The sequence below is a fragment of the Agelaius tricolor genome, unplaced genomic scaffold (assembly GCF_023055355.1).
Source record: "Agelaius tricolor isolate 1412-34295 unplaced genomic scaffold, bAgeTri1.0.p SCAF_5, whole genome shotgun sequence".
Taxonomy (NCBI): Eukaryota; Metazoa; Chordata; class Aves; order Passeriformes; family Icteridae; genus Agelaius; species Agelaius tricolor.
The window spans coordinates 4,821,158-4,846,160 of NW_027269265.1; the positions used below are offsets into that span (position 1 = coordinate 4,821,158).

The window sequence follows — 25,003 nt, forward strand, 5'->3', positions numbered from 1 at the left end:
GGATTAGGGCTGGCTCAAGGCTTGATTACATCCAGCACGCCTGCTTGCCGGGCACAGCTCCATCTCCCCTTATGTCCTCCTTAGTCATATTTACAGGTGACTTTACAGCCCAGAACTGCATTCTCTCCCCACCGGGCAGGGGATCAAGTGCGAGCACCCGCCCGGGGGCTCCTCCTGCCCAGGCCCGCAGCAGGACAGAGGGACAGCGGCGGTCACCCCCAAACCACCCCCGCGACAAACACACCCCGGCCCCCAGAGACTTCCCGAGGGATCCCGCCGGGACCCCCATCCCGGCAGGACAGCACCGCCCGCTCTCCCCGCTGCCCCTTCCCCATCCCCCGGGGCTGCAGGGACCGGCCGGGAACAAAGAGCCGCGCCGAGGATGCGCTGCCCCGCGGGCAGCCGAGCATCGCTGGAAAAAGCCACGAATCGATTGCAAACGCGTAACCGCGGGGTGAACGCGGCTCCGGGGTGCGATGCCGGCTGCGTGCGTGTGCGTGTCCCGGCCTCACCTGGCTCCCGCCGCCGCCGCCCGGTGCTCGGCGCCGCGCTCCCCCAGCCCCGCGGCCGCACGGGCGGAGCGGAGCGGGCCGCCCACCGGCGGGCGGTGTCGGGGGCCGGCCCGCTCCGCCCGACCGCCGGCCCCCGCCTGCCTCCGGTGGGCTTCGTGCTCCCCGGCACCCGCAGCCCCCGGGAGGGGCCGCCCGCAGCCGCCTCCGGCGTTTGCTGCTTCTGCAAAGGGGAGTTGGAGCATCCAAAGCGCTGGGTCCACGCAGCCAACTCTGCCTCGGCGCCTGACCCGAGGAGACGCCGCTCTTTGCTCACAAGGAGCTGTAAAAACAAGGCCTAAGGCACCCTTGAGTGCTTTCCCATCTATTACAGATTATCCTCCACTGTTTTCAGCTGCAGAGGTCACCTTCCCCTAATACACCCTCTGCAAAGGGGAACAACTTCCTAAATGACAACATCTGAATTAGAAGAGCTTTGGCCAATGTCCCTTTTTTGGTGCTTTGTTTTAAGCACCTATTTGGCCAGTACAAAAAAGGGCAAACAGCTTTACTTGTGTTCTTCTCCTCCCACCTATTTTTTTCCAATAAAACCCCCATAGCTAACAAAAGAAGAAAACTTTAGACCATCAGGTCCTGGCTCGCACATCAATTCACTTTACCAAAGAGCAACTCAGAAGCCCTTACCTTGACTCCAAACCCCAAAGATGAAAGCAGCTCAGCTTCCCCTTGCTCCCCCAATCCCAGTGCCAGGGGCAGCATGGGCTCCCTGCTGCACACAGAGGGTTTTATACACCCTGCCAGGCAGGGCTGCAGCAGGTGCAAGGAGCTTGAGCTGGGCAGGGACAGGTGAGGAGAGACCACAAATAATGATCTCTCCCAGGAGACAGTGATTGGGGTGGGGGGATTTTGGGAGGTGGAATTGCTAAGAAGGACTAGAGGGAAGGTGTGGGACAGGTGAGTTAAAGTTTTGACTTCCTAATGAACATGCTCTACCACATGAAGGAAATCAGGGAATTTTCCAGGTAGGATAACAAACTACAAAATAAGCTTTTTTTTTTTCCTACACAAAGGTAGATGTAGTCTGCTGTCACAGGTAATTCAACTCTTTAAGTAAACAACAGAACTGGTGGAAGAAAATGAGATATTCCTTATCAACAAATTGTTCATTATTTTTTTCTGTTCACTGTGCTACTGGTAATAGCATTTATATTAGTGTCTCTAAACACATCCCAAAGTTTTACCTGTTTAATTTTAGAGAAACAGTGTGTTTGCCGCTGTATTCCAACCAAACTGGATCCAACCCAATTCATTTGGTTGTAGCACTGTACATCCAATATTAAAACTTTCAAAAGACAGATTTGTTGCAAGTTAGGGCAGTTTTTTTTCAGGGAAATATTGCTAACCCCTGCATGAGTTGAAAATAAAGTGTCAAAGTGCCTGTGTCAGCAATAAAGACAGCCAGTGACAAAAGGCATCAGAAAGAACTTCAGAGTTAGGCTTGGGGGAGGAAATGGTCACTTAAACAATGGGGAAAGCCCCTTTTGGCTTTGCCTCTCCGAAGTGTAAAATCCGAGGCAATTATTCATTAATCAATATTTCTAGTGCTGTGGCATCTTCATAAATAAAACAGAAATATGTGAAAAGAAAGGATGTTTCCTCTCTCCTCTAGGGGGGATAGGGTGTGAGGGAAGGAAGAGGTAAGAGCTGCATTTTTCATGTGTTTTAAACACCATTAACTCCCAGATTAGGGACTCAAAACTCTTCACAGGTTCAACTTCTGTCTTGGCCAATTCATTTTGGCCAGGGGCTCTGGCTGAGAAGAGGAGGTGGCTCAGCCATGCAGGAGGTGCCACCTCCCAAGATAAAGGTGCAGCCAGATTTTCCAGGAGACCAAAATCAATTCTCAAGAGCAGCACTGCACCTTGTGGTGGCTCTGGGATTGATTCCCAAGCTGTTCAGTCATTCCTGTGTGGGGAAAGGGGCAGGAAAACAGGGACCACTCCAGCAGAAATCAGAGCCCAGGGATGAGTCCAGGGGCTGGGCTTCAGCAGCTGCACAATTCCCCCCTGAGAGCTGGCCTGGGATTCAGAACAAGGGGTCTTCCAGTGGAAGGTGTCCCTGCCCATGGCAGGGGTTGGAACGAGAGGATTTTTAAGGTTCCTTCCAACACAAACCACTCTGTGATTCTAGGACTGTTTGCAGCCCAATTTCTATCTAACCTTTACAATTATTGGGAAAGTTACTTAAAATGTAAAGCATGTGGAAGGGATGATTTAGTGTTCTCCAAGGATGCAGAGCACTTAATAGACTGGAGAGGTTTTCACTTCCCCCTTGCCATCGACTCCCAGCCCAGACTGGCACTGTGTCCTCTCAAGGTTAAATATTTCACTCCTAAGCACTGGAACCAAAATAGCTGGTTATCTGTGGTTTTTTCCCTGCCTAAAATTGCACATTCCCTGTACGCTGCAAGTTTCTCTTCCCCGCATAACCTGCCAAAATCAGAGGCTTCTGCGTTATCAACAAAAATATCTGCAGACTGTAAGAAAGAGGCATGATGAAAGAGGCAGAAATCAGAAATCATCAGAGAGCACTCTTTTGTTATTCCTTTCTATGGTTTGTTCGTTGGAAATACTGGTTTTTAACTCAGATCAGTATGCCATGGAGCATTTGCTTTGTAACCAAGCAAAACAGGCCCCGCTTCCACAGCACGTTAAGAAATATCCATTCCTCTCCTCTCTCACCCTTGCTCTGGGTTGAGACATTTCAGTACAATCCTCTATTGGTCTTGTCCTTCAGAACTTTTCACCTGAGGTGAAGTCAGAGACTAAATTTGGATGTAAGCAGGCTCATTCTTCCATGCAGGTAGCGTAGCTGGGAAAGAGTGGGACACATGTCCCATTCCCAGCTCTGCCTTTTTAGAGGATTTTTAAACTGAATTTCACTGCTCTCAGCCTCCACTTCTTCTGTAAAATAACAATGCCTAATTTTTGTAAGAGCCTCTTGTAAAATCTGTGTATTATTATAGCAGCTGGCTGTGTTGTACAAAGTAATGATACATCAGATTTCTTTCACAGGTGATATTCCTGTCACTGCCTTATTGCAGAACCCAAAAAGTACCAACAGCACGTCCTAATTAAGAGACTAGGTCACATAAAAATTTATATGAAGATATATTTTGCCTGTATAAAATGAACTGAAAAATCATTGTCCTGACAGCAGAATGCTGCACCTTATGCTGCTACTCCTGGCACCTGTGAGGAGATGTATCAGCTCTCCTAAGTATGTCAGGACATGCCACAGAAGGTAAAGGCAATTTTAAAATAGTTGCCGTTAATTTTGCTGCTGAATGACTTTCCCAAATTGAATATTGGGGACATCCAGCACACAAATCAGTGCACATCTCCATCACAAGACTCACCTTTACACCAGCTGGTAGCATCTGTTTTAAGGGGGCCCTCTCTTCCTAATAAACAGCAGTCACTGGAATGGAGTAGCCATGAGTAATTCAGGGAGAGTGAGAACAGCATCCCCTGCCACAGACAGGGAAGTTTGTTTAAAACAACTCCACTTTGAAAAAGTTTGTGACCAATGAATTATTTTGAATGTAACCATGTTATGGATGAACAGATTTCTTCTTCCTCCAACTGCAAGCCTGATAAATGTCAACTGCAATTGAAACTCAGTCAGGAGAATCTACTTGGATTCCTTTCTTTAATGTATCTCACTGCTGGCACTAACAGGAAAGCTGGGCAAGGCCAAGTGGTGCCAGTGCAGCCCCACTGCTGGCTGGGATTTACAGTAATCAATCCTACAAGGAGGCATGGGATCCAGCTTCTGCTGCCCAGCCCTCGTGTTCCTGAAGTGCTCACAGAGCAGGAAAGCCATAAGAGCTTATTTTTGTCACCAAAGTCAGCAGATGTGACTTGGAGAGCACACAGAGCCCAGATCTGCTGAGTAGGAAATGCCATTTTTACACACTCACTCTTCAGGGTAGAACCAGGCTCCTGCTGACTGGCCCAAGGTCGCTGGAATCCGCCGCAGTTGCTCTGGGAATGCAGCCCAGGAGGACCAGTGCTCCCATCCATAACAGAATCACAGCACAGCCCTTGCTCTTCTTCATAGCCTTCAACAGAATCAATGTTGTAATGCCAAGGTGCACCACATATTCCAATTTCCCCAGAGATAAAGTGCTGAGGAAGCCCTCCACGTGCATATTGGAGTCTCAGCTAAAACATGAACCATCTGTCAGTTCCCTTGGATATTTCCCCCCCCATCCTACAAATTCCACTACAAAATTAGGCTGACAATAAAAAAAAAGCACTGGACCCACCACCCCAAAGCAGGCTGCCCCTAAGCCCTGCTCTGACATTAAACCCTCCAGCCTCACAGATTCACAGAAACAGAGACTCAAATGCAGATCTCCAAGATCATTGAGTCCAACTTGAAATATGGTTGTTCACACGCATAATACCCAGAGGGACTTTAGAAACTGCAGCTTTCTTTTGCTTTTCAAAACTTGAGGTTAAACTAAACCCCCAAATCCACAGGTTTTAAAGAAGTGCAGTGTCAGTACTGCCAGTCCATCCCTATCCATTCTAAAATAGCAAAGAGGGGCTAAAAGCTCCCACCACAGAGACTTTTGGGGTCTTTCCTATGGATAACATATGGAATTGGGATGCCACAGTGTTTTAGAGTGAAACAGCAATACACCAGAAACCACCAGTGTTTTCATTTTTCCCCTTGAGGATGGTTAAGAGCAGAGAAATACACATTTTTGTTTTGGAAACATTGAAACTAATTAAGCCAAAATCCTACAGCAGGAACCAGATCCAGCTGTTAGCAGAACCCCAAGCAGGGGGCTTTCATCCTTTTTCTCGCTTCAGAGAGCTGATGCATGGATCACCTTGAATCTGTGAGCTGGGAAGGGGTGGGAAGCACTCTGTGATCTCCAGCAGGTCTAAAGCTGGCCCTAAGTATGCAATTCCCTGATTTTGTGAGGAGGGGGTGGGTCCATGCCTCAGCCTGTAGAGATTAGGGAGACCTAAAAGCAAGTACACAGACTAAGCCAGCCAATGCAGGGACACAAAAGAGTGCTTATTTTATGACCAATTAAAAATAATAATGCTCTGCTGCTGAGATCTGCCTGGGTCCAGCTGAAATCCGAGTCCCTGCAGGGGTCCGGGCAGGCATTTCGGCTTTCAGGGAGCAGAGTATTAGCTGGGCGTGCTGCTCCGTGCCGGAGCCACGCAGTGTTTGTGCTGCAGGACACATTCCTTTATGTTTGCAATGTTCCCGAGTGCTCCGCGGGGATTAATTCAGCTGAGAGCAGCCCGTTTCGGGGCGAGCACAGAAAAGTGATTTTCTTTATGAGAAATATTCCCTTTTAACCCTCCGGGCGGGTTGCGCAGCTGCCACCTCGAGGCGGCAGCGCGGAGGAGAGCGCAGCGCTGCGCTCGCTGTGACAATGCCGAGTCCGCAGGACATCCGAAAGGGGCCGGCTTTCTTCTGCCAGAGGCTTGAATAGCAACAGAATCCCGAAAAAAGGGAGAGAAAAAGGACCGCGTTAGGCAAAAGGAACTGTCCTACAAATTTGGTTTTGTTGGAGCGAGTCTAGAGGAGGCCGCCGAGATGAGCGGAGGGATGGAGCAGATCTGCTGCGAGGAAGGGCTGAGATAATTGGGATTGTGCAGCCAGGAAAGAAAGGAGAAGCTTTGGGGTGACCTCATTGTGGCCTTCCACTGCTTCAAGGTAGCTGAGAGAAAGTTGGAGAGGGACTTTTTGCAAGGGCATGCAGTGATGGGACAAGGGAGAATGGCTTCAGACTGAAAGGGAGTAGGTTTAGCTTGGTTATTAGGAAGAAATTCCTGGCTGTGAGGGTGAGAGGCCCTGGCACAAGGTGCCCACAGGAGCTGTGGCTGCCCCTGCACCTCTGGAAGTGTTCCAGGCAGGGCTGGCTGGAGCTTGGAGCAACCGGGGATAGTGGAAGGCGTCGCTGCCCGTGGCAGGGAGTGGAAGTAAATGAGTTTTAAGCTCCCTTCCAACCCAGACCAGTCTATGATTTTATGATATAAGAGTTTTCACTGATTTCAATGGGCTACTGTTAATTTCTTGCATTTTTATGTCCTTATGCAACCTCTTCCTTGCCTGTCAGAGGTAGCACCGCTCCCAAGAGTTGCATGAACTGGCTGCACTCAGGGAATAATTTCTTATTATATTATGGAAATCCTGCTTTTCACTCTGCTGGACATTCTGCTTACGAGCTGGCTTAATTGTCCCACTGTCTCCTTAGACTGTGAATAATTATCTCCATTTATATTGTTATCCTGAATGTATTTATAGCCTGATTCTTTTGGGTTAGCATCACCATCTGTTTCCTCAACAGTCACATATTCGGGGGAGAGCGAGTGCTCTTCACATTATGCAAGCAGCTTTCTTGATTAAACCAGCCCGGCGTGGATGGATTTTGTTATGAAACCCTGGCACATCTTTAACTCTCAGGCTCCTATTATCAATAACTCTGAAAAGCCCATCCATTAAATTAAGCCACTTTTAAGCTGCAGCTTGCATTTCAGAACTCGTGTTAACTGTGATTGATTAACGTAATTTAAGAGGAGATTTCCAGTGGACTATAAAGACGGTGATGTCATTAGCAGGAAACTCTGATCATTCCTAACCCAGGGATAATATGTTCAGGAGGAAGCCATGGGCTGTGGATTCAGCTAGGGCCCCTGATTTTTGCAAAACATATCTAAGCAGTCATTTTATATAAAACATTCTATTTAAAACATAAGCATAGTGCCATAAATATGTAATTATAGCACAGAAAGATATAAATGGGTGAGATCTGGGGATGAAAACAGATCATGCAAACATCACGCTTAGACTTTAGTCATATATAATCTAAATTACTCCACTTTTTAAACCTAAAGTTTTTCAAGAGCAACAAAATTAAGTATAGTATATTATGTCTTTATAGGACCCCTATCCAGAGATACTCAGGAGGATTTTACAGAATTTGAGAGGAGGAATATTCACACTCCAGTGAGAGCACATTTTCACCAGGCAGTGACTGCAAAGCTTCCCTGTGCTGTCCTTGAACAGAGAGGGCAGACAGCACTCCAGGTAGTAACTTATCCCAGAATCATGGAATACCAGGTTGGAAAGGATCTCGAGGATTATCTGACACAACTTTTCTTGGCAAAATCACAGTTGAAATAAGATAGTCCAGTACCCTGTGCAGCTGAATCTTAAAGTGTCCAATGTTGAGGGATCCACCACTTCCCTGTGGAGATTATTCCAATGGCTGATTGTTCTCATTGTGAAAAATTTACCTTGTGTCTGAACAGAATCTCTCCAGGAGTACTTGGGAAATTCTGGGATTGTTTCCCTGACAGAAAAACCAAATACAGAAAAGTTTCTTGAATATAATTCAGTCAGGTGTAATTACCACTGCGTGCATGTTCTTGGTGCACTGGGGAATTGCTCAAACATGGCAGAGTTAAGGTTCTGTTGTGGAAATGACATTTGAACATATTTTCATGCCTCGTTGTTTGCATATCCTTTAAAGTTCAGCTGCATTTCTGTGTTCTGGAAGGCCATAAAATACTAACCATAAAAAAAAATTTAAAAGCCATTAAAAACATAAAACCACACAAAATCATAAGGCAAGTTGAAGTTGGTGTCACAATGTTTAATCACTGCAGGGTTTTGTTTGCTTATTTTTTCATTTGTCAGCATCCTCCACTGCTGCCTTGGCAATGATCCCTCCTCCTCCAGAATCCACTGGGTGTGTGCTGGTCCCATCCCTGTTTCTGTGTCTCACATCAGCACTACAGCCTTGTCCTTTCCTCTCCTAGGAGAGGATGAGAAGCTGCTGATGGGTTGTTTAAGAGTGCCTGGGCTCCTATGGAGCTGTGGAATGGTGGCTGAAGGAGAGAGAGAGCAGGGATATCTGAGGGATTGTGATTTATTATGATCTCCTTGCTTTGAGAGGAGTCTCCCTGAGTTTGTCACTGCAAAGTTCCCCTTCTTCACACCCTTCCTGCATTCCCTCTGCACTGCCTGGATTCCTCCAAGATCCCTTCCAGGATGCCCCATCTGCTACAGCTCCCCCAGTCTGCACTTCTGCTCCACACACACCAGGACCTTCTCTTCTCAGTGCTGCCTCTTGACCCTGCTTTGTCACCTTGGTGACTTTTCGGTGACCAGAAGGGGGGAACACGACAAGGCTGGGACAGGAGCAGCAGAGAAAGCATTTGTGCAGAGCTGCTAGCCCATGGGCTAGTGAGGGGGCTGGCCCAGGCAACACAGCAGATGGTGGCAGTGACAGCTTTCGGCGTCTCACATCACTCCCACTCATCACCCAGCTCCCACTCACCTCCACCTTCAGGGGCTGCAAATAGGAAGTGTGGATGTGGGACACAGCAAAAAGCACAGCTCCACAAGCTGCTGCAGCAGCTCACAGGTCAGGGGGGTTGGGTTCAGTGACAACAGAGCACAGCAGTGTCACCTCAGCCTTCCCTGAAATCCTCTGCCTTCATTAGCACCCTTCTCCTCCTCTGCACAAACTCTCAGGCTCCCAGCCTGGCCTGGCTGGCAATGAGCAAATCTCTAGACCCAACTTCCCAGTTAATTGCTTTTTCAATGCTTTTTTTGCTTCCCTGAAGAAGAAGTGGGTCTTGTGCACTTGGCTGAAATAAATACTCAGGATTCATCTTTTGGGGGTGCAAGCAGGGCCACGGTCACACTCCTGGACATCACAACTGCCTGAAGAGCAGCAGGTTTTACAGGTGTGCTTGTTGTGGGGAAGGGGAGGATTGGCAGGAGAGAGAAGATGGTTGTTGGGACTGAGGCAAACGCTACCTTTGGAATCTCTTCCACAGATTATCCCAAATTTGCATTACAATGACCAAGATCTGTTAGAAACTCCCTTTTCCCAGCCAGGGGATGCAGTCACAGAGAGACACATACCACAAACAATATTCATCAGAACACCTTTTATTGATTAGGTTCTTTCTACTAAGCACAGCTGATCTTCTGCCTCTTTCATCCCCTGTCTCAGGCCACCCAGTCTTGAAAGCATGGATTCCTAGAAGGTCCTGAGTTGAAAGTGTGAAAAACGCCAATCACTTGTTTTTAAAATTTTAGAAATTTAATAGTAATAAAAAGGTTATAAAATAGTAATATAATTAGAGTAATAAAATACTCTGATAGGTTTAGGTTTTAAAAATAGTAATACAATTAGAGTAATAATAATTTGGACAATTTGGATTAGGACAATATGAGACAATAAAAACCAAGAGTTACAGACAGTCCGGGTACCTTTTCTGGGCAAAATAAGCCTGAAAAAGGACGTTTACAGAGGATTAACCCTTAGAAACAATAACCTGTTGCATATTCATACATCTCATACATGATGCATAAATTCCATTCAAACACAGGATTCTGTCTGGGCAGTGTCAGCTTCTTCCTCTGAATCCTAACAGTGTCTTCAGGGCTGAGTGAGGCAGGAAGAAGTTCATTTCTTCTTTCAGAGAAATTCTATTTCTCTGAAAGATTCAGGTGTCCTGTGGCTGCTATCTCGCTGCAAGTCCTCTCTTTAAAAGAAGTATCTTACATAGTATAGTTTCTATTTTAACATTATGTTATAACCTAAAACTATATTTAACACACTACTTGAGAAAATTAACACAGCATAACTTTTCTAACATAACACATAAAATATTCATTTTAATATTTGCACAAAGCCAATCATAAAACATGCATTTTTCACAGAGAGGGATCCACAAGGATCACTGTGTCCAACCCCTGGCCCTGCACAGATTGTGACCACCATGGGGTTTATAATTTCTATCCTCATTTTATTTTGACCTCCCATCTTCACTCCCAACTTCCACACTCCTGTCAGAGCAGAGTGATGTGGCTTTTTTAGTCCCTGAGTTGTTTTATTTCTACTCAAGAGGGAGGATGCTGTACCCTGAGAGGGTGCATTTAACCTGATAGAAATGGCTTTTTGCATTAAACGTGGCTGTTTCTGTATCAGCCATGGCAGCAGGACCAGGACAGTGCCCGTCCCTCTGTGCTGGCATTGCTGAGGGACCTCCAGCCCTGGGGCAGTTTTGGGACACTCCCAGAAGGACATTGAGGGGCTGGAGCATGTCTGGAGAAGGGAAAGGAGCTGGGGAAGGCTCTGGAGCACCAGGAGAGGCTGAGGGAGCTGGAAAGGGGCTCAGCCTGGAGAAAAGGAGGCTCAGGGGGGACCCTGTGGCTCTGCACAGCTCCTGACAGGAGGGGACAGCCGGGGGGGCCGGGCTGTGCTCCAGGGAACAGGGACAGGACAAGGGGAAACGGCCTCAGGCTGTCCCATGGGGCAGGCCTTCACAGTTTAGGGTTGTGAAAAACGCCAATCACCTGTGTTTAAAATTTTAAAAGTTTAATGGTAATAAAATGGTTATAAAAATAGTAATACAATTAGAGTAATAATAATTTGGACAATTTGAATTAGGACAATATGAGACAATAAAAACAAAGAGTTATAGACAGTCTGGGTACCTTTTTCTGGGGAGCATAAGATTTTTCACAGGTTGAAAAATTGGGAAAAATTTCTTCACAGAAAGGGCTGTGCAGTCCCCTTGTTCTGTCCCAGGGAACAGGGACAGGACAAGGGAAAATGGCCTCAAGCTGTCCTATGGGCAGTTTAGGTTGAAAAATTGGAAAAAAATTATTCACAGCAAAGCCTGTGCAGGCTGCCCAGGGAATTGATGGAGTCCCCATCCCTGGACGAATTAAAAAAACATGTGGACGTGGCACTTGGGGACACAGTTTAATGGTGCAATGGCTGAACTCGATGACCTTGGGGGTCTTTTCCAGCCTAAATAATTCTGTGATTTTCACGATTTTGCTCCAGCGCCAACAGCCCCGGCCGCGCTTCCCCCACCGCCCTCACGCAGGGCCCGCCCCTCCGGCCCCTCATGGCGGCGGCGCCGCGCGGCTCCCGCGGCTGCCCAGGCTGCCCAGGCTGCCGCCGGAGCGGAGCTCAGGGGAGGCCGCCCCGCACCGAGCCCGCCGCCGGCACCGCAGCGCTCCCGGCCGCGCTGGAGCCCTGCAGGACGGGGCGAGAGCGGCGGCACAGCCCTGAGGGAGGCGGCGGGGCGGCGGAGGGGCCGACAGGCACCGCGGGCAGCCCGGCGCGCCGGGAGCTGGAAGGGCCCGGGAGCGGCGGCTGAGGGAGGCGGAACGGGAGGGAAACGGGGAAGGGAACGGAGGAAGGGAGGGAGAAAGGGAGGCCGGGCCGCGATGCCGCTGTACGAGGGGCTCGGCAGCGGCGGGGAGAAAACCGCCGTGGTGATCGACCTGGGACAGGCCTTCACCAAGTGAGTGCCCCGCACTGAGGCCGGGATTCGGGGGCGTCCGGTCTGGGGAACGGAAAAGTGCCGGGAGACCTTAGAGCCCTTGCCGGTGCTTAAAGGGCTCCAAGAGAGCTGGAGAGGGATTTTGGACAAGGGGCTGGAGTGACAGGACATGGGGGAATGGCTTCACACTGCCAGAGGACAGGGTTAGGTGGGATATTGGGAAAAATAATTCCCTGTGAGGGTGTGAGGCCCTGGGACAGGGTGCCCAGAGCAGCTGTGGCTGCCCCATCCCTGGAAGTGTCCAGGACCAGGTTGGAGAGGGCTTGGAGCAACCTGGGATAGTGGAAGGTGTCCCTGCTTGTGTCAGGGGTTGGAATGATGGTTTTTAAGTCCTCTTCCCATCCCAACCATTATTCCAAGAATAATTATGTGAGGTTTTCCCCTTTTTGTATTGATCTGTGTGGTGTGGAGCTGGTAATGAACAGCCTACGTTTTGAATGTTGTGGTTTAGATCAAAACAAGATTTAGCTCGAGTGCTGAAGCAGGAATTCTCGCTATTTTTTTAGTATTTCACCTCATGGGTCAAAAGCTTTGTTACCTGGGAATGGGAAGATGGGGACAGGTGATTCCCATGGGTGGCTTTTTGTGGATTCACATTGACAGCTTTTCCCAAGTTCGTGATGCTTGTGAGCTTTTATTCCCTGGGCATTGTTTATCCAATAAAACCCTCTTTTGGAAATACCTTTTCCCTGAATAGTGTGTTTTTAGGATCTGTTTCCAGCCTTCATTCTCCTAGAAGTAATCAAAGCTGAATTGGATCAGAAATGTCTGTTCTGTTCCAAATAAGGCTGAAATTAGCTGAAAGTTCAAGGAAAACTGCCTGTACACACACAAGCATCTGTTTGAGACCAAAGAAGAAAATTAAATTCTGAATTCAAGAAATTCAAAATTCTGTTTCAAGATTGTTTTTTTCTGAAACGATCCAACATGTTGACAAATACCAGAATCAAGCATTAATTGACTTTTTGCATTAAAAGTGCTCCAAGTCCAGCAGCTTTGCAGAAAACTGTAGTTTTCTTCTGAGATTAGTTACTGGGAGTGACAGGGGTGAAACAAATGTCAGGCACTGAGACTAAAATAAACCTTGAATTCATTTTGCTTTTAATTTCCTTTCTTCAGTTCATGGTTCTTTTGTGTTGGAGGAAGACCAGGTGGGTTTCTGCAAAGTTTGATTTGGGGTTGCTGCTGTTTTTATCCTTTTGTTGAGAGATTCAATAAAAAAGATACAAAACCTTTATCTTTTAGTCCATCTTTAAATTTATCTCCAAGTGGCTGGATAGGAAAACTGTGTGCAAAAGCCCTCTCTGCTGTAAGAGAATTCCCTAATTCATTACTCTGTGATGGTCCCCAGGCCCAGGGGGTCAAGTGGTGACTTCAAATAATTTAATAAAATCAGCATTTTCTTTCAGGTGTGGGTTTGCAGGAGAAACAGGACCAAGATGCATCATCCCCAGTGAAATCAAGAAACCTGATGTCTCAAAGGTGAACTGTTTTTATGCTGTGTGGTGTGTTGTGGCACAGAAAGAATTTTGCAGATGCTTTTTTTGTCCACCACAAGCCATTTTTCACTGCCTGAATAAAATATTCTGAAAAGATATTATATTTTTCATTCTTTTAACTGCTACTATTAAAAACTGTGGGTAAGTGCAGGTAAGTGTGATGCCAGTGCTCAGGCCACATGGAGCTTGTGTTTTAGAGCATTTATTGAGAAGAAATATTATTATTATTATTATTATTATTATTATTATTATTATTATTATTATTATTATTATTATTATTAGAATAATAATTATTTTCATTTAGTACAGGTTGGAAAACTAATTCTAAGTTGCCTGTATGAAAAATTAGCATTAATTAACTGTGGAATTTAGTTATAAGGTGGGTTTATGTGGTGTTTTAAGGATAAAGAGCAAATCAGGCAGGAGTGAATATTTATATATAATTTCAGATTAAATATATATGATATATTTTATAGATTTCTTTATATATCGTGTGAATATATGGATATATATACATATATATATACATATACATATATAGACATACATATACATACACATATATATTTATATATAATATTTTTTATATATATATATATATATATATATATATATATATATATATATATATATATATATATATATATATATAAAATACATATTTATTGATGTATTTATATATATAAATAATTACTGCCCAGCATTGGAGTTGACTGTGGATGTTTTCCCTTCCCAGCCTGTCAAGGTGGTTCAGTACAACATCAATACAGAGGAGCTGTATTCCTACCTGAAGGAATTTATCCACATGCTGTATTTCAGGTAAGAGACACCTCTCAGTTATCCAGGCATTCCCTGAGCACTGCCAGGCTTGTGAGCAGGGGATGGGCACTGTCTGGTTAGATAAGAAAACTGAGATAAGGCTTTGCAAGGGGCTGCCTGGTGCTGGTGGTGCTGAGATCCAGCTCCTCTCACAAAGAGTTGTGTCCTGCAGGAGCAGTTGCTCTGTAAGAGCAGAAGGTGTTTGATAAATTACCTTGGAGCTGAGGGATTTATAAAGGGCCAGAGAAGGGGAAGGCATTCCCTCAGGAGTTGCATTGATTTTGGTAGGGCTGAAGCTCCTGCCAGTGCAGAGCTCTCTCCACAGTGGTTTGGAAGGAGGAATCATTACCTGTGGAATGTTTTTACCTCAGCAATACATCCCTTTATTCTGTTCTTAGTACCCTTAGTGAATAATGAAATTTGGCTTGGTCTTTTCTCTTTGCTTCCAATCCATATTTTTACACAGTGAAAGCCATCACAGGGAAAGCAGGATTTAATTTCTGTGCCTCAGATCTGCTGTGGGCTGGGTTGTTTTCTTCTCCTGTCCTGGACCACAACTTTGCAATTGAAATCAGGACAATTTCATCCTCTTCCACTGAAACCAGAGCATCTCAATATCAGAGTATCATCATTCTCATGTGCTTTATGACACTGGACAAGCCTTTGATGGCTTATTCTTGTATTATTTCATATTGATTTAGAAATGTATAATGAATTCCCTGACTTTCTTTTGGGAAAGCATTGGGGTTTTTAGATTTGTGAAAATCTTTGGGATCTGCTGTAGCAAATGCTATCTAAATGCAAATCTTTAGGATTTTTGAGGAAAATGGAATGTAGGACTGTAGGATAGATCTCATAATAGCTGCTTAAACTTCCCAGTTTTATTTTGCACATCTTGTCTTTTTTTAGGCATCTGCTGGTGAATCCCAGGGACAGGCGTGTTGTGATCATAGAGTCAGTCCTGTGCCCCTCACACTTCAGGGACACCCTCACCAGGGTCCTTTTCAAGCATTTTGAGGTGAGTGTTTGACAGAAATGTGTACATTTGCTCCACTTGCCAGGAAGAATTTTGCTTACAGGGATGTATGTGGGAAATAAAAATGGAAATAGTGGCAAAAGAGTGAGAGGCATAAAGAAGAAAATTCAGATGATGGTGTGAGGAAGTAGGGAATGGAAGTTGGATTAAAGACCATTTTTGTTCCATTCTGACTCTTCATGAGGCCATAAAGCAGCAGCAGCAGCAATTAACAAGGCTCTGCAAGGTTTCCCTGGCTTGTAGATAACACAGCTCACACTGCACTGTCCCAGACAGATCCAATAATCCCCACTGAGCCCTGCCTGGAGCCAGGATTTATATTTAAACACTTCTTAGTGCCCTGTCAGCAAGTCTCCTGATTTCTGCCACAGTCAATATCTGCCTAGCACATGGCTGAGCTCATTTAGAGAGGAACTTACCTGAAATCAAATATCTGCTCTGCCTAATCAGTCTTTTTGAAGAAAAATTGTGGGGGAAAAAAAAACCTGTGGCTACCCTGGAGGTGTCCAAGGCCAGGCTGGATGGGGCTTGGAGCAACCTGGGACAGTGGAAGGTGTCCCTGCCCATGGCAGGGGTGGCACTGGATGATCCTTGAGGTTCCATCCCACCCAACCAGGCAAGGATTCTGTGAAAGGTCTGAACCTAATTCTTGTTTAGTTGTAACATGAATGTTTTAGAAAGTGACTCTACACTTCAGACAGAAGAAAGTTTAAGGTTTTTCTCTAATAAGTAATGAAACCAGTTTCACTGCAGTACTTCTTCACTGTCCTTCCACAGCACAGTTTACCAACTAAGCTCAAACTCCTGCATAATTCTTTCTTACTATTGGTAAAATTTTCTGATGACTTCACCTTGCTGAAAGATTTGAGTTGGTTTTTTCCCTAATCCCTTTTGCAGCACTAAAATGTCTCAGCTAAAGCACATCCCCTGCAAAATGGTTTGTTGAAAATGGCTCATGTATTCAGTCATATTTTGATGGAGAGACTTTGTAATATGTTAAGAAGCCAGTTAATACTGATGGAAATTTAATTCTCTCTGGTTTCTATTTTTCTACTTGGTGCAAAGAGTGGTTTATTAATACAGGGTCAATATTTTACCTTCTGGCTCTGGGTTAAGGGTCAGTATGGTTCCTGTAAGTGCAGGATTTATTGAAATTTCTCATTTAATTCACACTTCAAAGTGTTCTTTTAATGGAACTGCTGATTTCTAGGAAACTTGATTTATGGAATTCTGGGAGAAGGAGGTAATTCTCATGTAATTTCAACTTGAATTTCCACATTGTTTTTGTGAGAGTGTTTCAAACAGCCTCTTCTGTTTGGGTGCAGCAGTGTTTGTCACAAGGCACACTTTTATGGATTTTCTAGCTCTTTTATTCACATCTTCAAGTTTTTACAGCTTTTGAAGTAGCTCTATTTCAGCTTTTTTCATTTTTTTAATAACAATTAGAAATTGGACCTGAGTTTTATAGCCAACACTTGCTTTTCTTGCAATCCATCATTACTGAAGTACCTGGTGTGCACCACAAAGAAGATAGACACAGAATTTGGAATCCTGTTGTATTTGTTCATTAGATTACAACTGGAATAATTCAAGATACAGTTGTTTGGGTTTTGCTTTTTAAATGCCATTCAGGGAAGGCATTAGTGCTTTGTTTCTTTTTTGTTTCATTTTTCTCCCTTCTGTCAACTTTGCTTTTGGTTTCTGTGTAGGTACCTTCTGTTTTGTTTGCTCCAAGCCACCTGATGTCCCTCCTGACACTGGGGATCAACTCTGCCATGGTGCTGGACTGTGGATATGCAGAAAGCCTGGTGCTGCCTGTATCCTTTCCTTTTCAGGGGGGGCTGTCATGAAACATGAGATTTTTTTAACTAGAAATTAATTTTGGACAAAAGCAGTTAGAAGGTGGCTGATGCAAGGGGTTGTAGACAGGAAAAGGCATTTAATTCCAGCAGACTGAAAACTAATGAAAAGGAGGAGAATTTCCTGAACTTCCTGTAGATCTATGAGGGAATTCCAATCCTGAGTTGCTGGGGTTCCCTTCCCCTGGGAGGAAAGGCCATCCACAAGTAAGTTCATAGTTATTTGTTCCAGGTTACAAATTATTTATTTGTGAAAGTTCCTCTTTGACCATCAGCAAAAACTCCTCTTCTAAATCTTAACTTGCTGTAACATCATCCAATTTTTAGAATTAAAACTGTGCAGCTGTAGCTGATGTGGTAAAAACTGTAGCAATGGGGTGTCCTTAAGTTGATATTTAGAAGGATGTAAGTGCAGGAATGAATCCTGTCCCTGGGGTGTAGCCCAGAGAGCCAGGCTGGGCTCATGGCTGTCTCTCCCCACGCTCCTGTGCTCTGTTTTAGGGAGCTGGAGTATCAGCTGCTGGAGCAGTGCACGGTGGACACAGGACTGGCCAAAGGACAGAGCCTTCCCTCTGTGATGGGTAAGGACTGGGATGGGGCATCTGTGCTGGACAGAGAATAAAATGGGTTTAGGGTTCACTGTGTCTGCTGTGGCTGCTGCATGAGTTCTGCCTTGGCATCCTGGCTCAGGAGCAGGGTGGCCACAGGAGCAGGAGGTTGTTGTTCCCCTGTGCTCAGCACTGCTGAGGCCACACCTGGAGTGCTGTGCCCAGCTCTGGGCCCTCAGCTTGGGAAGGACATTGGGACAATGGAACATGTCCAGAGGAGGCAGCAAGGCTGGAGAGGGGCTGGGAACACAAACCCTGTGAGGAAGCACTGAGGGAGCTGGGGGTGCTCAGCCTGAAGCAAAGGAGACTCAGGGCTGCCCTCATCACTCTCACAGCTCCTGAAAGGTGCCTGTGCTCAGCTGGGGCTGGGCTCTTTCTCCAGCAGCACTGACACAGCCAGAGCACACAGCCTCGAGCTGCACCAAGGGAAATACAGGTTGGAGAGCAGGGGAAAGTCTTTTCCAGCAAGGGTGATAAAGTTCTGGAATGGCTGCCCAGGGAGGTGGTGGAGTCCCCATCCCTGGGTGTGTTTAACAAAACCTGGATGTGGCACTGGGTGCCAGGGTTGAGCTGTTGGGGCTGGGTTGGACTCCATGATCCTGAAGGACTCTTCCAACCCAGTGATTCTGTAATTTCACAAGTGTATTATTTTTATGATAAGCCTCTTCTCACAGCAGTTTTGAATAAAGGATTTTTGAGATAAAAGTTCTGTAGTAATTTTTCAGTCTGTTTTGAGCAAAGACAAACTTATTTCTGTTCTTAATATCTTTTCTGCTTTGGAAATCTTTGAAAGCTGCTGTCAGAGTGAAAGTTTAATATATTAAATGTAATTCAGTCTTAGAACAAAAGGTGGGGTTTTTTTAAGCAGGAAGAGAATTTAAGAATGAAACTAAGTTTTTTTTTCTTATTTCAGGTTCAGTCCCAGAAGACATAGTAGAGGATATAAAAGGTAAATTTGTTTGCTTTGTGTAACTCTAGTGTATGAAATTGTGCAGTGGGGTGTGATAATAACAAGTGTGCAATATTTTACATTTAGGAATTTATTTCTCTTCTCTGCTGTATTTATTACCTCTTGGATGAACTTGTGTTGTTCTTCCTCTTTGAAAGCAAAACCAAAACCAGGTTTTGAATTCCTGTTTCACTTTAACCTCTGTGTTGTTGAATTGCAACTTTTAGATATATTTGATAGGGCACAGAAAGAGGATTGCACTGTTGTGTAATCTTGTTTATAGATTAACTAGAAAGGCTCAGTTTGCTTTAAAGTCAAATTTTCAAAAAAAGAAGTATTTATAAAAGATATTTTGGTATGTTCAGGTAGGCAAGAGGAGACAAGAACTACATTGACTACACCAGAAAAAGTAGAGTCTTTCTTTGGGTAGAGCTTGGATGAATTCCTATGTGATTGTTACAAGTGCAACAGAGAGAAAAAGATGTGTTTTCCTAGAAAACAGTAACTAGTATGTATCCTCTGGGTCAAATTAGGAACAAATCCATCAGTCAAATGCAAAATAAATGCAGCTGGTGCTTTATGAAATGGAAGTTGCTTTTCTGATTCCTGGACTTGCGCACTTTTTCTGATGAGCTGTGTTTTCTATGCAGTCTTTTGGAACCAGAGACCCCAGGCTAGGGATGAAATTGTTGCTGTCTGTGTTTTGAGGGGTTGTTTCTTTGTGACAGCAGTTTATGGAGAACATGCTCACCGGTGCCAAATACAATAATTAAGTGTATAATAACAGTGGCAGCTGGGATACAAATGAGGCTGGGCTCTGTCAGTGTTGTGTGGAAGCAGAAAACCCCTCTGGAATTCTCAGGGTGTTGAAGAGGGGCAGTAAGGAAAATGTTGCATGGCAGGAAGTTGTTTAGGAAATGAGCAGTGCCTCATTTGGAGCTGTGGTGCAAAGCCTGCAGTGAAGGCAGGATACAACCCCTGGCACCTTGAGGCACCATTGGGAGCATCCCTCTGAGTGGTTTTAAATCTTGTGTGGTTTGTGTGAGAAAGGACAGGCAGGATTTCCAACAGAATTTTAGTGTCAGCTTTGTTTAACTCGTGATCTAGAGAGCACCTGAACTCTGCTGGAGTGTAGAGACTGCTTCTCTTTGCATTTATTTGATAATATCTTGGATCAGCAAGGGCCTGCAGTGTGTGTTCTTCTCTAAATTAAGAAAATTACTGGTTTTGCTGCTGATGAAAGGATCCACCAGGGCCTCACTGTGCCCCTCTCTTGCTTCCCCCCTGCACAGTCCGCACTTGCTTTGTCAGTGATCTCCAGCGGGGGCTGAAGATCCAGGCAGCCAAGTTCAACATTGATGGCAGTGCTCAGGTGAGTGGAGGATGAAGCTCTTCCTGCTCTCTCGAGGTGGCTGCAGCCTTTTGGGGCTCTAAAATGATAATGCAAGTTTGCTTTTGTTTCCAGCGTCCCTCACCACCTCCAGACGTGGACTATCCTTTGGATGGAGAAAAGATTCTCCATGTAGTTGGCCCCATCAGGTGAGAAATGCCATGGCAGAGTGTTTGTCATTACAAGGATATATTTCAACTCTAAGAGCACATACATTTTCATAAAATTGGATTTTAATGAGACACTTGCATATGCTTTTAATGCCTCTGAAATGGAAGCTGTGTGCTGGGCACGGTGCAAACCCATCAGGGGAGGGGGTGGCTTCTCCAGAACCCCAAGAGGAGAGGTTGGAGGGATGGGGGAAGAGAAATGAGTATCAAAGCCTGATAATAGGACAGGTTTAGTGATGTGAACAGGGCATTTGAACCTGGACAAAAGAAGGCTCAGAGGAATCTTTCTCACTCTGCAACTCCTGCCAGGAGGATACAAACAGGTGAGGGTTGGGCTCTGCTCCCAGGGAACAAGGGACAGGACAAGAGTCAAGGGTCTCAGGCTGACTTGGGGAGGTTCAGATTGGATATTAGAGAGAATGAAAGGTTGTAAAGCACTGGAACAGGCTGCCCAGGGCAGTGGTGGAGTCACCATCCCTGGAAGTGTTCAAAACACACAAAGTGTGGATGTGGCACTTGGGGATGTGGTTTAGTGGTGAACAAGGTGCTGATGCTGGGTTGAGTGCTGAATGTGATGATCTCAGAGCTCTTTTCCAAGGATTCCATGACTGTCCCAAGGAGTCCACGATTGTCCCCTCCCTGCTGGCACTGCTGGGTGCATGGTCTGTGTGACAGGAGTGACCAAGTGTTGGCCCCAGAGGGCTGCAGGTATCTGCAGCTCTGCTGTGCCCGGGTGCAGCCCAGTGTGGTTCTGCTGCTCACTGACACTCACTCCCTTCCTGTCTGTGCCACAGAGACTCCGTGGTGGAAATCCTCTTTGAACAGGATAATGAGGAGACATCTGTTGCCACTTTGATCTTGGATTCACTGGTTCAGGTATTTTTATGTTAGAAACAGTTCAGGGAATGCCTCCAGGCTTAGACAAGCTGCAGTTAAAAATGACTCAAGACTTTGAGTGCTGCAGGCTGCTGGTTTACCTGTGCTAGAAGAAAAATTAATTTGGACATCTTTATTGCAGGCAGTATATTAAATTTAGTGCAGAATTTTTTCTTGGTGTATACAAATGCTTCACTTCTTATTATATTTAGGAAAAAAATGCATTAGAAAACCACTATAAATGGAAATTTTCATTATGCGGTGGTGTATATATGTTAATTAAAGTTGGCTCCCTGTAGCTATTGATGCCATTTAAATAAGTTTGCTGAGATGCAATTTATTGGAGAGCCATGGACTTGGCTGATATGACAAACATTTCAATTAGAATTCTTTATGAAAACAAATTGTTTAAGAAGTTCTGTGCCTGGAGCCTTCACCTCTGCACCTCCAGGCATTTCCCTTGCATTTCTCTCGTTATGTTGGTTATTTTCCAGCTAAATAGGAGAAAACAGCAATTGGAGGGCATAAAAATGGACTGACTTTCTAAGAGACCTCTGAATGGCTTCAAGCTCAGGCAGCTTGATTTATTTGGGGTTTTTCTGTGTCCCTGTGTGCATTAGTGCCCCATAGACACCAGGAAGCAGCTGGCAGAGAACCTGGTGGTGATCGGGGGCACTGCAATGCTGCCGGGCTTCCTGCACAGGCTCATGGCTGAGATCAGACACCTGGTGGAGAAACCCAAGTACAAGGAAGCTCTGGCCACTAAAACCTTCAGGATTCACACTCCCCCTGCCAAATCCAACTGCGTGGCATGGCTGGGAGGTAAGAATGGGAACAACTGGGAAGCAGGGGTGAAAAAAAACCCCTTCCAAGTGGGATTTGTAGTGAATAAAACCTTGTATTTTTAGGGTTAGCAAACCAGAACAATTTCTGTGCACCAAATTCTGTGATGCTTTTGTTCCCTGGCTGGCTGCTGTGGGCTGAATCTTCTCACAGCTGGTGTGAATTTGTGGTGCAACTTTCTGGGGGTAAAAATTGCCCTGAACACAGTGGGGTTTGGTTGAAGTGCTTCAAATAAAAACTTTGTTGCAAGAAGTGGGTGAACCAGGCCAGGTTTGCTGTCAGCAGAGAGCTGATGATTCCTTGTTTTCAAGGAATTGATGTTACTTTCCAGGGATATAAATGGAAGCAGTTTGGGACTAGCTGGGCTACTGAGAAGGAAAGCAGCAATATCCAATTCATCCCTTTAAATTTAGGGGCAGAGCTGAAATATCCCAGTTGAGATTCTTGCTAGGAAGAAGCAGAAAGAGGAATTCTCTGTGGAATTAATGCAGATTTTTTTTTTCTTTGGCAGGAGCAATTTTTGGAGCACTCCAGGACATCCTTGGGAGCCGCTCTGTGTCCAAGGAATATTACAGCCAGACCGGCCGCATTCCTGACTGGTGCTGCCTCAACAACCCCCCTCTGGAAATGATGTTTGATGTTGGGAAAGCACCCCCACCACTGATGAAAAGAGCTTTTTCCACAGAAAAATAAGCACTTAAATTCCACACAAGGATTCTGCCTCATTTCAACTGCATCCATGCGCATTAGGTTTTGGTTTTTGTTCATTAATTTGTGTGTAACACTATTAAATATGAACAGTGTGGGTGTTGTCAGGGTGTAGGCACTAACACTATTTAAAGCCCTGTCCAGTTATAGTTTACAAACCTAACTCTGGCAGCTCCTCTGCTCTTTTGTCTTGTTTTGGAGAAATTCTGTCCCCTCACGAGCTGTTCCCTATTGAGTTGTTTATTATTTATCTGTATAGTAAATGGCATTGCTGAGAGAATTTGGTTTAAGATATTTTCATTTTAAGCATGTTGAGAAGAATGAACAGCACTAGGGAAACACCTATGGGAATTTTTAGTGCCAACTTCTGTATTAAAATATTCCACCCTTGAGTCACATGTGAAGAAATGGTTTGGGGCTGTTCAGCAAAGGTAGTGGAACATCATTTCCCTTGTTGTAAGGGTATTAGCAGAGAACTCTTCTGCTTGTAACCCTCTCATCATGCTGAGCTAAAACCTCTCCCTATGTCTCCTCCAATTTCAGCAGTGTAAGATTATGAATTATTGTAAATTAATTATAAACAAGTTTGAGGTCAAACTTGACTCAGTGGCTACATGGTGACTGAGGTGTAAATCCTACCCTGAGGAGCAATTTTTGTCTCAAATTTGGGATGATAAATATAACATTTTTGGGGTGATGAAGTCTTTTATTGGCACAAACGTGCTTTTTGTGACAGATCTCCCCCTGCTGCCCACCTGCTGTGTGCCTGAAGCACGACTCTGCAAGTCAAACAGATATTTAAAGAAATGCTCTTCTGGTGAACCCTGGCACAGGGAATGTGCTACAGCACTCCAGTAACTCCTGCATGCCTTTGTCAGTGTGTTTTACCTTAACAGGTGCTGTTAGTTTTTATAGCTGTGGGGTGAGGTTGGTGTTTCAGGGATCATCTCCAGGCTGGATAAACAGGCAGAGTCTTGTTGCCAGGCACAGAGGGGTGCACAGAGCATGCAGCCTGAGCTGTGCTGCTCATTTTCAGTCACAATCTGGGTAATTTGGGGTGCAGGTTTTATTTTACCTCAGTAAGAGCTGAGCCAGAGCTTCCTGAGAGCGGAATTTGCCTTCAGCACAAATCCTATGGAACTGGGAGCTCTTCCCTGCTCAGTGGGAAAGAGTCAGGAGCTGAAACTCCTACAGAGCCTGTGGTGGTGGTGGTGGTGCAATGATGTCATTTTCCTGAACTGCAGCAGACTGCAGCTGAGGAAATTCAGGATATTCTTATCCCTTCCTTTTCAGGGGTATTTCTGTGCTGCTCTGCGCACGTACCCTGGGACCTCTCCTGGCGTGTTCTGCCACCTCATCCTCCTTCTGCCCACTCACATCTCCTCCTCTGGGGTTTCTGCATCACTGAACAGCCTCAGCTGCTTCTGTTTCACATGGCAGGGACAGAATTCCTAGCTCCCATTTCCTGCTGGGTTAAGTGCAGAGTCCCAGGACCTGCTAAAGCAGATTTTTATTTCATTGAAGGAGTGAGAAACACTCATAATGCCATGCCTGGAAAGCCCTCAGTGATCCCACCCTAAATGTGTAATGGTGTAGAAATGGCTGGGTTTTCACCCTGACTGTTGTAGTTCTGTCCCTGGCACAGCTGTGGGCTCTGTGGATCCTCCCAGCAGACAGACTGACAGTGTCTCTGCCTGGTTTAGCAGGAAGGACAGTGACAGACACAAACCCCTGCAGTAATGGGAGGATTTCCCTCTGGGGTTCCTCATTCTGGACTGGATGCCATTCCAGCAGCTTGGTGTTGGCCAATTGCAGACAGCTCCAGGTGAGTCCTGCTGACTGGAGGAGGATTTTGGAATATTCATGAGCCCATTGTGGTCTGCATCAGCAGGAGCTGCTCCCTGGGGGAAGTGGCTTTGTCTCATTCCCTCATCTCCCTTTTCATGGAATCAGATTGTCTCAAGTCAGAAGGGACCTCTAAGGCTCCTGGAGTGCAACTCCCTGCTCCTTGCAGGACTGCATGACGTAAATCCTATGGCTGAGAGCGTTGTCCAGATCTTCCTTGAGCACTGGCTGGCTGTCAGCACTTCTCTGGAGATCCAACACAAACCACAAAATCCCAGAACGGTTTGGGTTGGAAGGGACCTTAAACCTTACCCAGTTCCACCCTTGCCATGGGCAGGGACACCTTCCACTGGACCAGGGTGCTCCAAGCCCCATCCCACCTGGCCTTGGACACTTCCAGGGATGCAGGGGCAGCCACAGCTTCTGTGGGCACCCTGTGCCAGGGTCTCACACCCTCACAGGGGTGAATTTCCTGCCGTCC

General features: G+C 45.7%; 2 protein-coding genes across 3 annotated transcripts in view; one reads left to right on the plus strand and one right to left on the minus strand.

The window, feature by feature from the left end:
• Positions 1-631, minus strand: part of ARMH4 (armadillo like helical domain containing 4) — a 61,271-nt gene extending 60,640 nt beyond the window's left edge. For both annotated transcript variants that reach the window (XM_071426180.1, XM_071426179.1), the window contains exon 1: positions 513-631. The gene's annotated coding sequence lies outside the window, so the exon portion shown is untranslated. The remainder of the gene's footprint in view (positions 1-512) is intronic.
• An 11,092-nt stretch (positions 632-11,723) lies between these two features.
• ACTR10 (actin related protein 10) lies at positions 11,724-23,069 on the plus strand. Its single transcript, XM_071426198.1, has 13 exons — positions 11,724-11,881; positions 13,330-13,402; positions 14,156-14,238; positions 15,148-15,256; positions 16,984-17,091; positions 17,273-17,340; positions 17,635-17,714; positions 18,655-18,690; positions 19,983-20,062; positions 20,156-20,229; positions 21,045-21,126; positions 21,747-21,948; positions 22,481-23,069. Exons 1-13 carry the CDS (start codon positions 11,805-11,807, stop codon positions 22,660-22,662), a joined length of 1,254 nt encoding a protein of 417 aa, XP_071282299.1. The 5' UTR covers positions 11,724-11,804; the 3' UTR covers positions 22,663-23,069.
• Positions 23,070-25,003: the final 1,934 nt, after the last annotated feature.

Bases quoted from the DNA above. Each gene is read 5' to 3' on its own strand.
- ACTR10 (XM_071426198.1), top strand. From the start codon at position 11,805: ATGCCGCTGTACGAGGGGCTCGGCAGCGGCGGGGAGAAAACCGCCGTG. The intron at 18,691-19,982 runs GTAAATTTGTTT...CCCCCTGCACAG, and splicing joins CATAGTAGAGGATATAAAAG to TCCGCACTTGCTTTGTCAGT. The intron at 21,127-21,746 runs GTATTTTTATGT...TGTGTGCATTAG, and splicing joins TCTTGGATTCACTGGTTCAG to TGCCCCATAGACACCAGGAA.